At 42.6% G+C, this 14,966-nt stretch overlaps 1 protein-coding gene across 3 annotated transcripts in view; it reads right to left on the reverse strand.

Annotated features, from left to right (window-relative positions):
- Positions 1-14,550, reverse strand: part of dclk1b (doublecortin-like kinase 1b) — a 76,070-nt gene extending 61,520 nt beyond the window's left edge. For all 3 annotated transcript variants that reach the window (XM_088346505.1, XM_088346504.1, XM_088346503.1), the window contains exons 1-3: positions 14,378-14,550; positions 11,409-11,785; positions 9,569-9,918 (exon numbers count right to left, since the gene is read on the reverse strand). In XM_088346505.1, the coding sequence (XP_088202631.1) occupies positions 9,569-9,918; positions 11,409-11,769 (711 nt within the window). In that variant the 5' untranslated portion in view covers positions 11,770-11,785; positions 14,378-14,550. The remainder of the gene's footprint in view (positions 1-9,568; positions 9,919-11,408; positions 11,786-14,377) is intronic.
- Between the last annotated feature and the right edge of the window lie 416 nt (positions 14,551-14,966).

Here is a 14,966-nt window from a genome sequence, read left to right on the forward strand (position 1 = left end):
TACACTATAAAGAAAAATCCAGATATCACAATTTATTTGAGTGATAAAGATGCAAATAAGTATTTGAACACCTGTGTATCATCTAGAATTCTGACCCTGAAAGACCTGTTAATTCACCCGTTACAAGTCCACCTGCAGTCCATGTATCATCCTGAATCCGATGCACCTGTTTGAGGTCGTTAGCTGCATAAAACGACCTGTCCACCCCATACAATCAGTAAGACTTTAACTTGTAACATGCGAAGACCAAAGAGCCTTCCAAAGACACCAGAGACAAAATTGTACACCTCCGCAAGGCTGGAAAGGGCTGCAAAGCAATTGCCAAGCAGCTTGGTGAAAAAAGGTCCACTGTTGGAGCAATGATTAAAAAATCGAAGAAGCTAAACATGACAGTCAATCGCAATCGGAGTGGAGCCACAAGCAAGATATCACCTGGTGGGGTCTCAATGATTCTAAGAAGGGTGAGGAATCAGCCCGGAACTACCATCCGTCCATCATCTACCGTCGACCTGATCTTGGATACGCAACAGGTAATGAATCGATGGAAGAGCCAGAAAGAAAACTTTTGTGTGAAACCTGACAGTCTATTCTTGTTCTAAGAGGATAAGGCAATTCCATGCGAGAAATTGACAAGAAACTGAATATTTTCCACAATGGTGTTTAATACTCCCTTCATTGAACAGCATAAAAAGGCTCTAGTGTGGCGCAACAAGGGTTGCTGACTAGTTAAAATGTTATATTTTGGGATTTTGGTGTTGTTTTGTAAAGCAGAAAAAGTGAAGTACCAGTATATCACCACTAGATGACATAGTCTCACAGGTCAGAGAAGGATGTTTTGGGGCAAGTCTCACGGGAACCCACGTGATTTAATGAGACTTGTTCAATAAATCGATCTTAATGGCAACAAGTAAATGGTGCCGTGTGAGACTGACATTTACCATCTATTTTGCAGATTAGGTAAAAGAACAAAAAAAACAAAAGAAAAAAAAACAAAAATATATAAAACAAATGTGTAACACCAGCTGGAGGACGATCCACCTGTGTCCCGTTACATATTTTGGCGAGCCAGCCAGGAAGAAGGTGATCAAGCCATTAATTCACCGGAAAAAGAGACGAATCTGGATCAACATTATTTTCAAAAAGGAAAAATGGAGCAATTACGGGACGAAGTAAGCAGAGAACTGCTGAAGTTGGACACAACAGAGCTCATCTCCACATGTCAACAGCTAAAGTGCTCAGAGCCATTAGGAGGGTTCGAAAAGGAAACTCGTCGTGCCCTCATCAGACTGGCTGAGAAGACGCTGGACGAAGTGGAGGAGGGAGAGGAGAGTTGCTCAGCATTTCAGCAGTACATGCAATATGTCCTGTCATGGATGAAGAACATGAAAAAGGAAGAATCAAGTGAGTCAGAGATTGTACCTGATAAGCCAAGTGAATTAGAGGTCTTGAAAGAAAGATATCTCAAGCTGCAAGAGGAACAGAAGGAAGCCCGTCGACTGCTTGAAGAGGAGATTGCTGTCTCGGAAGGAGGACAAAAGATCAGAGAACCAGCGGTGGAAACAAAGACTGTCATAATGCCACCACCTTCAATGAAACTACCTGAAGTCTGACTCTCAGACGAGAATTTCGGATCTGTGGTCAGATCGGAGAACCAGGCCAAAGAGAGAAAATCTCCTACAACAGCCTAATCAACCAAATAGACACTGGACAACGTAAGGGTCACTCAGAGGGAGAGATCATCGAAGCCGTCACACGTGCAGTGACCCCCGGCTTACATCTGAGGGACATGCTAGAGGTGAAAAGAGACCTGACCCTGCGCAATCTTAAAACTATTCTTAAAAGTCACTACAAGGTCGACTCTTCCTCAGACTTGTTGCACCGGCTAATGAACATCACACAAGACCCAAAGGAATCAGCCCAAACATTTCTGCTCAGAGCAATTGAACTGAAGGAGAAGGTAATGTGGAGCTTAAGTAATGAAGATGAGGGTGAGCAGTTTAGTCCTGAACTTATTTAGAGAAAATTCCTCCGCTCTGTTGAAACAGGCCTGTATAGTGATGCTGTAAAATTCCAGATTAAGCAGTACCTTAAAAGTCCCAATGTGACAGATGAAGAATTGATCGAGCGAATAAATGACGTGAGATCCAACAAACACAGCTGAGCTCAGGGCCAAAACTAAGCAATGTCAGGGACACAGCACAGACCAGGATACCTGAACTAGTCACCTCATAGAAGGGCTCAGAGAAGAGTTGCTGGAAATGAAAAAAATGGTTTTGGAGTGTACAGAGGCTAACAAAAAGACTCAAACAGATAGAGCTGGCAGATCTTCAGGCTACATTAGTGACAGACCAAGAGGATGCAGAGCCTGTCGGGAGGCTCAGATTGGGGAGGCATGCAGACACTGCTTCAGGTGTGGACAAGATGGCCACCTCTCCAGAGGGTGTCGACAGGGCAGAGAACAGCAGGGAAACGGAAGAGGGCTGCTGGGCCGGGACACTCAGTAGCCTGTGGACTTGAACCCCCACTGATTCCCACTGAACACACACCTCTCACTCAAATAACGTCTCCGTTCCAGAGCTCCACCAACTTTCTGTCACCCCGACGCCAGGCCAAACTCCTCGACCTCATCGGTAAGCAATGCACTGTCCATTGTCAATTAGATGGGGTCCATGTAGAGGCATTATGGGATACTGGTGCACAGTCTAGTATTATTAATGAGAAATGGAGGAAAGTGAATTTACCCCATCACAAGGTAAGACCTATTGATGAACTGTTGGGGTCAGACAGATTAATTGGGCTGGCAGCAAACCAAACAGAATTACCCTTCCGGGGTTGGGTGGAGTTCAGGCTACGCAAAGGTGTAGACCAAATGGAAGAACCACTGTTAGTACCCGCTCTAGTGGCAGGTGACCCAAATGTTGCGGAGGCTTTAATATAAGGGCCCGGTCACACAGCCTTTCACGGGCGTATCGAGGCTGAATCACGGCCAGAAATTTCTGCCTGTGAAGCAGACGCTGTTGGACGCTTTGAGATCGCCATACAGACGAGATACAGCCGTGCTTTACACGCGGTCGGAAATTCACACGCGGTTGGCCGCGCGAAAAAGTTTTGCGCTGCTCAAAACTTTAGACCACGTGTAACCGCGGGCGGCACACGTGGTACACACGAGGTAATGACGCGGTACAGACACGGAACGACGTGCTACGGCCGCGGCCAGGGCGTGGTTACACGCGGGTAGGATGCGAAATTTTAGCGGGTAATCGTGGGTGGAGCACGGTCATAGCACGTTTGTTCTGCGCCTGTATCGGGGTGTTATCACGTGATTTAGCGTGTGTAACGCGTGTGACGGTCAAATGCCTTTCTCCGCGTAAATACAGCGCGATTTGCCGAGCACACGTCAGTTGTGCTCGGGACGTCAAGGGGTGAACATGGATCCCCGTCACCGTAGTGACCTCGTCTTAATCCATTTTTATTTCTTGACATTTCTTTTCATTTCATAACAAGATAATAAAATAAAAATGAAAAACTATTACAATAATAACATATTGGCTTCTTCGGTGCCATAGCTCGAAATCTTGATCTTCACGGGACTGTTTCTTGAGCGGTTATGTTTTCTACAGCCCGGTGTTGTGCCGAGAAATGCATCCCTATAACCACTTTTACTTCGTTTTATCTCACTTTCATATCATTTTTCGAGAATGTGATGGCGAAGATATAACCAAAAACCACTTCAACTTGCATTTGTTGGGAATGTATACAATTTAAACCATTCTGTCTTTGTATTTGTTGTGAATGTAATCAAACGGTAATGCACACCGTATATAAATCACTTTTGAGAACTGTTATGCACTCTACCATTAAGCTTATTATGCTGAAATAAGCGTTATGGTAGAGTGCATAACAGTTTTAATACGAGCGATTTGAATAGAAAAGGGCAAAATAAACATGTTACCTGTTCAAAAGTGATTTAAATACGGTGTGCATTACCGTTCGATTACATTCACAACAAATACAAAGACGGAACGGTTTAAGTTGTATTACATTCCCAACAAATGCAAGACAAAGTGGTTTTGGTTATATGTCCGCTATTACATTCCTGAAAAGTGATAAAAGTGAGATAAAACCAGGTCAAAGTGGCTATAGTAGTCAGGGGGTGCAAATCTCGGCAGGGATGCATTTCTCGGCACAACACCGGCTCCTGCAGTTTTTATACCCGTGGTCCACATGCAAAAATGACGCGGAAATTACGAGATGAGGAAGCAGAACAGTCGCCGGCGTCTGTTTTGCGGGCATACCACCGATGAACAGCGGGTTGGCCAATTTTGCGCATTTTACATCGCGGGCAACCACGGGCAAAAAAAAAATCGCAAAATTTTACCCGCGATACAGACGCAAACGGCTGTGTAACCGGGCCCTAATAGAAGCTGTGCTAAATGGGGGGGTGATGTCGGAGACAAGGTCAGAAACTATTCTCCAAGTGAGCAAAGCATTTTCAGTAACTTTTAAATCGGCAAAGTCAATGCTCAGACTTGTTCAGTCCCAAGAGATTCAGGAAGAAGTGGGAATTGTGCATACAGCGAAGAAGAATATTCAACTTGCAGCTGGACAGGTCAGTGTTGTATATGTGAAAGCTAGTAGTGGAGCACAATTTCAAGGTCAAAACCTTCTACTTGTGCCTGGTGAAGAACCCGCCTACCCGAGTGGGTCATCATTGAAGAGAGGTTAGTCACTATACCCACTGACAGGTCAATGTATGTGCTGATCCCCATTGCGAATGTCGGCAAGCCGACCTTGACCTTAAATAAACGCACAGTCCTGGATCCCCTCCAGATAGTCAAGACTGCCTATCTAGTGAAAATGGAACAGTTAAAGAGTGGTCTCACCAAAAGAGATGGAGAGAGAGAGAAGTGTCAACAGAGTGACACCACACAGGCAAGTGAACAGCAAAAGGACCCCACTGTACACCAACCCAAAACACCAAAACCAAGTCAGTGGGATCCTCCAGTTGATCATTCCCACCTAACTGATGACCAGAGGGACACAGTGAGGTCATTACTGAGAGAGGAGTGTCATGCGTTTGCCTTTGATGAAGATGACATAGGATGTATCCCTTCCCTGAAACTTCACATTAGTCTTCAGGACCCTACTCCAGTAAAGAGGACGTACATGTCAGTCCCCAAACCACTACATAATGAGGTCAAAGAATATCTTCAGGACTTGCTGAACCGTGGTTGGGTTGTCCAGTCAAGATCCCCATACGCATCACCAGTGGTGTGTGTGAGGAAGAAAGATGGGACATTGAGACTTTCCTGTGATTATAGGGAGCTGACCAGAAAATCAATCCCTGATTGTCATCCAATCCCTCAAATCCAAGATATGCTAGACTCACTCACAGGCAGCTCTTGGTTCTCAGTCTTGGATCAGGGGAAGGCCTACCACCAGGGGTTCCTGAGTAAGAAAGGTCAACACCTTACTGCCTTCATAACACCCTGGGGCCTTTATCAGTGGACCAGAATCCCATTTGGTTTGAGTTCAGCCCCTGCTGAGTTTCAGCGTAACATAGAAAATGCCTTGTGGGTTTGAGGGATATCATATGTCAACCATACCTTGATGATAATCTCGTTCACAGTTCTAGCTTTGAGGACCATGTCAACCACATTAGATCTGTGTTACAGAGATACCAAAAACATGGAGTTAAGCTCAGTCCACATAAGTGTGAGGTGTTCAGGCGAAAGGTTAGATTCCTGGGACGGATGGTGTCTGGGGAAAGGCTACACAATGGACCATGCTGAAGTCACCCCAGTGCAGGCTTTAAAGGAGAGGTTGCATGCCACTGTTTCTGACCTGAGACAAACAATGGGCTTCTTATCATACTACCGGCCTTTTATACCAAACTTCTCCAGAATAGCAAGACCCCTGTACCAGCTATTCTCTTCACCGCCTAAAAAGACAACACCAGCAGAGCGAAATGTGAGCAGAAAGCATGGGAGCAAAAGAAATAAAGGTAACCTCCTACCTAACACATCCATACACTGGAAACCTACCCACCAAGAGACACTAAACTTCCTCATAGATAAGCTGATCAATACCCCCATTCTTGGGTACCCTGACTTCACCCAGCCATTCACTTTGCATTGTGATGCATCCCAGGAGGGATTGTGTGCAGTGCTTTATCAGAGGCAGAATGGCAAAATGGCTATCATCCACAAGACAATGGACAGGTAGAGCGTTTTAACAGGACACTTCTGTCAATGCTCCAAACTCTCACAGCTACAGAAAAAGCAGACTGGAAAAGTTCATTGGCCAAGATGATTCATGCATACAACTGCACACGCAACGAGGCCACCGGATTCTCACCCTATTACCTGCTTTATGGCCGCACATCCCGCCTGCCAATCGACCTGCTTTTCAACATACCACCCACAGAGGGACAAGAGAGCTATGCAGCTTACAATGAAGATTGGCAAACCAGAATAAGATCAATCATACGCGATTGCCTCCAGCACAGCAGCCAAGGAAGCTGCTCGGGGTAAAGCTGGTTATGACAAAAGAGTTCATGGGGATGCCCTTGAGCCTGGTGGACGGGTCCTCATCCGTATTCTGTCAGAAAGAGGGGGTCCGGGCAAGCTACGATCCTGTTGGGAGGACCGAGTCCATGTGGTGGTGAAAAGAAGAGGTAGTGACAGTCCTGTTAATGAGGTGGGGGAGGGGGGTGGTAAAAGTCGAGTGTTGCACAGAAATCTCCTACTTCCATGTGACAGATTACCCCTAAGTCACTCTGAAAGAGACACAGAACAGAAAAGAGTGAGCTCCACACAGAGGATAAAAAGAGGACAGAAGACTGTTAAACAATTGGAATGCTCCGACAGTGACAGCAGTGAGAAGGGTGAGTCGGTGTGTCAGTTACCTACCCGACCACAACAGAGCCAAAGGACTGGAAACCTAAACCCTGAGGTAGAGCCTTTCGTGCCAGGGATTAAATATCTACACGAGGAACCTGCACCACAGGACATTGTTGACCACATGCCCACAGAGGACAGAGATGACAACGCTTCAGAGCTGGGAGATGACCACGCGCCAGCAGAGGACAGCGATGACAATGCTGCAGAGCCTGCTGATCATCTTCTAGAGCCATCATTAGAGTATCCAACGTCAGAGGAAGATGAGCCTTCATCACCAGTCGTGAGTGCCTACCTGCAGAGGGAGCGGCGTCGCAAACGAATGCTAACCTATGAGACCCTGGGTGAGCCATCGATGGTCGAGGTTGGAGTTGATGACCTGCGTGTAAGTACGCCTTCAGCCTGCAAGAGACTGTGGCGACCTTGGGCCATGCTGGATCTTAATGTAAAATAGACACTCAGGCAGACATTTGAAGAAATCGATCTACTTTCAGAGACACTGAATACTGAGAATACAAGGTAAAGATATTACATTAGAAACCTATTGGATGGATCCTGTAAACTGACAACAATGGTAACAGACTAATGGAATTAAGCGGCCGAAAATGGAGTTCTGTTACACTGGGATATTTATCTTTAAAGATAACTGGTTTGCTGAAATTTGAACAGCACGATGTATGTGATCTAGTTAGGAAGTACAACATGATTCATGAATATTACTGTCGGAAGTACAGAATGTTAATTTACAGGTCATATGCCTGTCGAGAGCAACACCATGTGGGATTTCAGAGGGAGAAGTCAATGTGTGTAGTTAAGTTGCCTTTTTAACTAAATGTCCGGAGACATTTGAGGGGGAGAGTGTGGCGCAACAAGGGTTGCTGACTAGTTAAAATGTTATATTTTGGGATTTTGGTGTTGTTTTGTAAAGCAGAAAAAGTGAAGTACCAGTATATCACCACTAGATGACATGGTCTCACAGGTCAGAGAAGGGTGTTTTGGGGCAAGTCTCACGGGAACCCAGGTGATTTAATGAGACTTGTTCAATAAATCACTCTTAATGGCAACAAATAAATGGTGTCGTGTGAGACTGACATTTACCATCTATTTTGCAGATTAGGTAAAAGAACAACAAAACCAAAAGAAAAAAACAAAAATATATAAAACAAATGTGTAACACAAGCTGGAGCTAGACTATCCACCTGTGTCCCGTTACACTAGCCAGAGTACAAAAAGAAGAGGGAGGCACAATCAAGCAAGAGGACAAGTACATTAGAGTTTCTAGTTTGAGAAATAGATTTATCAAGGGTTCTTAACTAGCAGTGTTTTTTAAATGATACCTTCAAAACACCAGTGTCTACATCTACAGTGAAGAAGGGACTCCGAGATGATGGCCTTCAAAGCAGAGTGGCAAAGAAAAAGCCATATCGGCGACTGTAACAATAGGAAGAGATATATATGGGCAAAATAACACAGACATTTGACATTGGACAACGCAATTGTGTTCCTTGGAAAACACAAAATTGTCTGGGTGACTCCAGACTTTTGAACGGTAGGGTATGTATACATAAGTAGTACTTACTACATCACTTTGTCATTTTAAGAGGGTGTTTGAAACTAAGGGGTTACTTTGTATCGCCCGCTTTATGGGAATTTCACTTGACAATTTCAACCACCGAACGGATTCATGTCGTATCACAGGGTCTACTGTAATGTTATAAACTCCCACTACACGGGTCAGCAACCCGCAGCTTAGGAGCCACATGCAGCTCTTCAGCGGTGTAGAGTGGCTCCCTGGCACTATTCCCAAAATGTATACAAATTAAAAATGACTTGTTTGACATTTGAACAGAAATCAAACTTAAACTGAATTAATGTAATTTTATTTACATAACCTCATCAAAGGCTGCTGTTTTTTTAAACGGATGCTTTCCTTTATTGCACTCTTTTTTGCCTAAAGTAGAGCACGTTATGCATGTACCATTTTGTCGTTTTTTGAATCTTTTAAATTATATTGACATAAAAAATTCAACATACTTAAATTCATTATTAATGTAATGATGTTAAGCTTGAGGAGGCATGCTACAATAGAGTAGTCAACATTCTCCACAAGACGCGGTGGAATTAACTAATATAAATACAAACAGCATATTCATTATAAAGCTTATATAAAGCTTTGATTTTTTTTGTGGCAGACAATTTTTTTTTTTCGGTCCAATATGGCTCTTTCAACATTTTGGGTTGTTGATTACTGCACTAAAAGTAAGATCGGGCCTAAAAAGTCCAGCTCTACCCAGCCCACAGGTATGATAGCTCAAACCATCCGAAGACGGACAAATTAGTAATTTGATTTGTGGGGCCGAGCACAACGCAAACCCGAATTTTCATCTTTTATTATTGACGACTCAGGGGAGGGATTAGGGCTGCTTCTCCAACCACATGGATGCAGGGTGACTTGACCGAAAGGGGAAAGGAATCGACTTCACGGCTTTTCCACAAATAAAAAGAAACAAATAACAATGACTGAAGGATAATAAAAATAAAATAAGAAGGGAAGCCTGGCCCGAACCTGAACATAATGATTGACATATTAGGCCCAACACAAATTTCGGACTGGGTTCGGGCTTAAGATCTTACCTTGAACTCCCACTAATGCCCAATAATGTACCTACCGCCTTCCCGTCCACGGTGAAGAGTCTTTTGACGGTTCCACTGTCCAGTTTTATAGCATCCGTGATGTCAGTCATGACCTGCTCGAAAGAGTGGGCCGTCTTTTTATTGAGAAGAACTCGAACGGCCTTTCGGGGTTTCACGCCGCTTCGCACGATAGTGACCAGTTTGGGCTTGATGAAGTCTTTGCTTTCTCTGGTTTCTGGGGAGCCAGCCCTGCCGCTACCCAGGGAGGGCGGGTCACGGGGGGACCCAAGGACCGTCTTGGCGCCAGCTGACCAGTTGGGATTGACGTTCTTGGTGTAGTCCACCTTCTTGAAAGGCTCAAAGGAAGCACATATGTAGCTTTCTCCTGTAGAAATATGCAAGAATAGCAGTATTATGAAAACAGTAATGCTTTGCTGAGTATGACCTGTTTACGGCCATGCCACCCTGAGAACGCCCAATCTCAGGAGGCGAAGCAGGGTTGAGCCTGGTTAGTACTCAGATGAGAGATCGCCTGGGAATAGCTGGTGCCGTAAAAAAGGTCACTTGTCACACGTTCTGCTGCGACAGCACTGAAAGAACAATTGTTAAAAATAAATTTACCTGAGGGGACCAAATAAATTTAATAAAATTATTATAAGCCTTTTATAAGCCTTATAATAAATGCAGCGCATACTGTATGTATCTATAATAGCTACAGTATGTTAGCCTACTATCAAAAAAACTACGTTGAAGGGAGCGCATCCTCTGGATAATAATGCACCACGTGACTACCCTGTTGCAGAATTACCACCTAAAGTTTGACTTCATTACAATATTATTGAATTACACTTTGTTTCATTGATTTGACAAAATTAAAGAAATGCAATAAAGAAATCCATCACATGACTCATCACAGGCAAGTATTCTGGTGCTGTGCCTTGTCATTTTAAAGGCCATTCACTGTCTTCTTGGAGAAAGGCATGTCTTTAATTTTCTGGATTATTTCACGTTTGTTCTTGAAGTCTGCAAATATGTGTTCATGTAGTAACCATCTTTAAACGGTTTTCCCCACTTTATTGTCTCCTGGGTTGCAACAAAACTCGCGGCAGTAGCGTAGTTTGGAGATGCATTCGGATTATTAAATCTATTTCTGCGCTCATCAAATTTCTTCAGAAGTTATGCAGTCACACTTTTTCTTTCACTTCCAACTGCGTGCCCCAAAATGTAGCATGCTTTCCAAGAGAAGTTCTTTCCATGTTACTATTTTTGTTATTTGATAACTTCACTCTACAGAGCAAACTTTTAGGCAATCCATCCACATTGGCAATGAATGCAAATAATTCAATCCCAAAAAATCTTAAATCTTCTGTTCTCCTCAGTTTTATTTATCTTTATACCATTGAGGTCCATGGCCGATTTGTGGAAAACAATCATCTATATTTCTGTTGACACTTCCCCTTTAAATGGGGCCAAGCTTGGGCCACACAGCTCAGAACAGTTGAGAGAGTAAAGCGGAAGAGCAATGCACTGGAGTTCAGCTTGTGGCTTGAGAACTCATATCACCTCCTTGTTTAAATGTGATAACTATTCCACACATTTACAGCACTGGAAAACATGAAATTTGTTTGTTTCATGATTATCCTCCAACAAAAAATGTATTCAAACACAAATATGTTTTTTCAGTTTAAAAGCATTTTTGGAAAAGTACCAGAGAACTACTCAGTAGCCAAGCTGCTCCTTAGCTGTGGGTTGCCGAACACCACCCTAGGCCTTAAATAGCTTAAATAAAATAACCTAGAAAGCCAGCAAATTGTTTCTACTATCTCAAAATGTAATTAAATATCACACACTGTCATTTTAAAGAAGACAAGCAACCTTCGTCCAGCTGCTCCATGCTGGTTATTCTGGTCATCCCATCAATGGAGTAAATGTTGCGAACTCCTTGTGGCAAGTTGACGTTGTCAGAAAGCGATCGGGTGAGATCGGCTAAGAGAGCGTCTAGAGATCGAAATCGGTCCTGTGAAACAGCATACACGATCCCTTGAAAGTATCGGTCGCCGTTGCGGTAGAATCGAACTTTCCGGGCTTTTTTTTCAGAGCTCAGCGTCTGCAGCGTCCTGGTTCGATACAAACTGCAGTGGGCGCTGTGCGTCGGGCTGGGCAGCCCTTGGCCGCGGGACCCTCGACGGGTGTAGCGCTGAGCCTTGTCACGCTCGTCAAAATGCTCCAGTTCCATCTTTGAGTTATAGGCCCTGGAAAAGAAATACAATATTTAGTAAATATACTGTAATTGCATGTTGAAAAATATTCTCTGATTTGTCATCCGCACATCACATAATGCAAGGATTGGCCCGGCAGACAGCATTTTTATCAGCCCTGACTGCTGTATTTGCCTTTGTGGTCATAAAAAGGTTAAAAGTACTTGTGTGACTGTAATCCATTATCCCTAATCGCATATTGCTGCAATGGAGAACTGCAGGCCTGACTGGTCTTTTTTGGCGTTCTGTCCACATTTTTGCAACAGTGATCCATAATCCCCAATCGACTATTACAGCGAGCTAAGCCCGGAAGAGACACTTTAGTCTGGCTTGGCAGCTCATTTTTTGCCATATTGTTTTTTTCTGCCTGTATTAAACTGCATTGGCCATTGTGGCCAACCTAAAATGAAATAGACTGTTTTTGCCGCGATATACTATTCCTAAACTATTGCACAGAGAGGAATCCAGCACGGAGCATTTTTTTGACTGACCTGACAGCTCTTTTTTGCCATTCTGTCTACCAAAAGGTGAACTGCACTCATGCGTCTGCAATCTATAATCCACAATCACATTTTACTGCAAACGGGACTGTAAGACCCCAATTTTTTTCAGGCCCAGCAGCTCTTTATGTCTCCTGTCATTCTATTACCGCCTAAAAGGAACTCCATTGGCCATTGTGGCTCACCTAAAACCAAGTGCACTGTTTTGGCTGCAATCCGTTATCCCTGGTCGACTATTTTTGCGCATTGACTAAATTTAAAGTATAACACACGGCAAATTCATACTGTTGTGACCAATAGCAGACCAGTATCTTAAATTTTGTGACCAATAGGAGACAGACACACTCCAGTTCAGCAAAGTTTGAATTTCATTGTTTTTTTGTTTAATAAGGGAAATGCCATAGAAAGGGCCCAAAAAATAGTTGTATTATACATCACCATGTGAAAACATTGGAAGGTGGGGAAGCTGTAACCTGGGGGTCTACTGTATAAAACAGGGTTGGGCAATTATTATGAGTCAGAGGCCGGATTGGCTTAAAAAAATTGCTGAGGGGCCAATTCTGGAGACGGATGACTTTCTTTTCATTTGTGAATAAATATACATGCAGACATCGATCTACATGTTATATTTCATTTTTACAACTTGTATTTTTTACTTTTTTTGGGTAGTATTTCCGCAGTTGGATTGCTGTTCTATTTTATGCCGTATTTCTTTAGTAGTATTTTATTAAATTTCTGTAGTATTTTTGAAGTATTTCCATTGTTGATTTTTTTTGCATTGCAGTATTATTTTGTAGTATTACTGTAGTAGTTCAGTCACTATATTTCTGGAGCAGTATTTTTGTAGTATTTCTGTCATAATATTTCTGTAGTAGTATTTTAGAAGTATTTCTGTCATAATATTTTTGTACAATTATTTTTTTATGTTATTATTACTGTGGTGGTAGTATTTCTTTAGTAGTATTAGTAAGTGGTAAGCTAATGCCATACCATGTTAAATGAGAGATCTGACAACTGAATAGCACTTTTGCTGGCTAGCCATTTTTTATTTATTTTAGGGGGTGGGGCATGGGTGCATTGTTGGTCTAATAAACCAGCGTCTCCCCCTGATCCAACCATATATATATATATATATATATATATATATATATATATATATATATATATATATATATATATATACTGATAAGTAATAAATAAGTAATAAATAATAAAATAATAAACAATATACCCTGTGTGTTTTGAAACACAAGCTTAATACCAAAAACATAAGAATTCAGAATCAGCAAAATCTGTATCATTTCATAAACATTTTAAAATAGTAAATGGTTTATAGGTAATCCCTCAAAATGTGATGATAATGTGGGAAACTGATAATGAGAATACATAATTATTAGGTGCTAGAAATCGAGTTCTTCTTTCGCACTTCTCAACACTGCCTCTTTAAACCACTTCCATTTCATTTCCACACTCTCTACTTCTCTTCTACTAATCCGTTCATACTCTTGCCCTACCTTCTCTTTAAACTCTCTTTCCTTTTCTGCCTTATTCAACTCTGACAATTTCACCTCTTTCCTCGCACTCGTCTTATAAGTAGCCCTCCACGATCCATCTGGTCTCAGTTTTCTTTCCACATAAAAATGATCACACATACCATACCCTCGCGAGGGATGTGATCAGGGTAGGTAGGTAGGTAGATAGGTTGGATAGAAATCAAATAGGAGTGAACTATTTGAATGCAGTGTGAACATTTTTGTTTTATTATACTTTTTTATCTAGCGTTTTTCGTCATATTTAAGCCTAGCCTGTCGAGAGTTTAAAATGGTATATTTTTTGGGCGTGTTACGGTAAAATTTAAGGGTGCTTGATTTTAGTCACGCCCATCCAATGGTGATTTTTTTGAACACTGTCCAAATCAGAAGATCAGATGTTTATGATGCAAACAATACCGCGGTAGTTTTGCATGTATGAAATACGTCATATATATATATATATATATATATATATTATGATATTATGGCATATTGCGCAATCTCCTCCCAGATTTTAACATAATAGAAGCATGCAAATAGATTGCAGTCGTTACCTTGGAGATTTGGAGCAGAAATAAAGGGTTGCAAGTTGCCTTCAAGTGCATTCATTTAGTGTAAAAGCAAGTGTCCCTTTGTTGCTTAATGTGTCCGGACTGGGCTGGGCGGGGGCCGGCTTCTCTCCTCCTCCTCCCTCTTCCTCCACCTACTCCTCGTTCCTCACCCTCGTCTATCTTCTTTTCTCCCCCTGCTGTCGCTTTTCATGCACTGCGGCGGTGCAGCGGGTTGCGCATGCGCAATACAGACAACATATGCGAGGGTGGGGTATGCTCACCTCTGCAACCTCACATTGAGAGTGATGGATTTGAGTTAAAGGAACAGTGTGTAATATTTAGTGCCTCTTAGCGGAACAAAAAAACAAAATGAGCTATAAGACAAATGGTAAATTTTAGAAAAAAAAATTATAGGTTGAGAATTTTTTTTAATAGTAAAATCCTTACCAAGGAGTGTCCGCCCTGTTTTTCTGTCATCTTTCTGCTAAGCGTCGCTCTTGGCATTGGTTTTCGTTCGCACTAGACAACACTATGCCATCTATCCATTATCTGCACCGCTTATCCTCACTAGGGTCGTGGGGGTGCTGGAGCC

Source organism: Urocampus carinirostris, chromosome 10 (genome assembly GCF_059441175.1).
Source record: "Urocampus carinirostris isolate Australia breed hairy pipefish chromosome 10, RoL_Ucar_1.0, whole genome shotgun sequence".
Lineage (NCBI taxonomy): Eukaryota > Metazoa > Chordata > Actinopteri > Syngnathiformes > Syngnathidae > Urocampus > Urocampus carinirostris.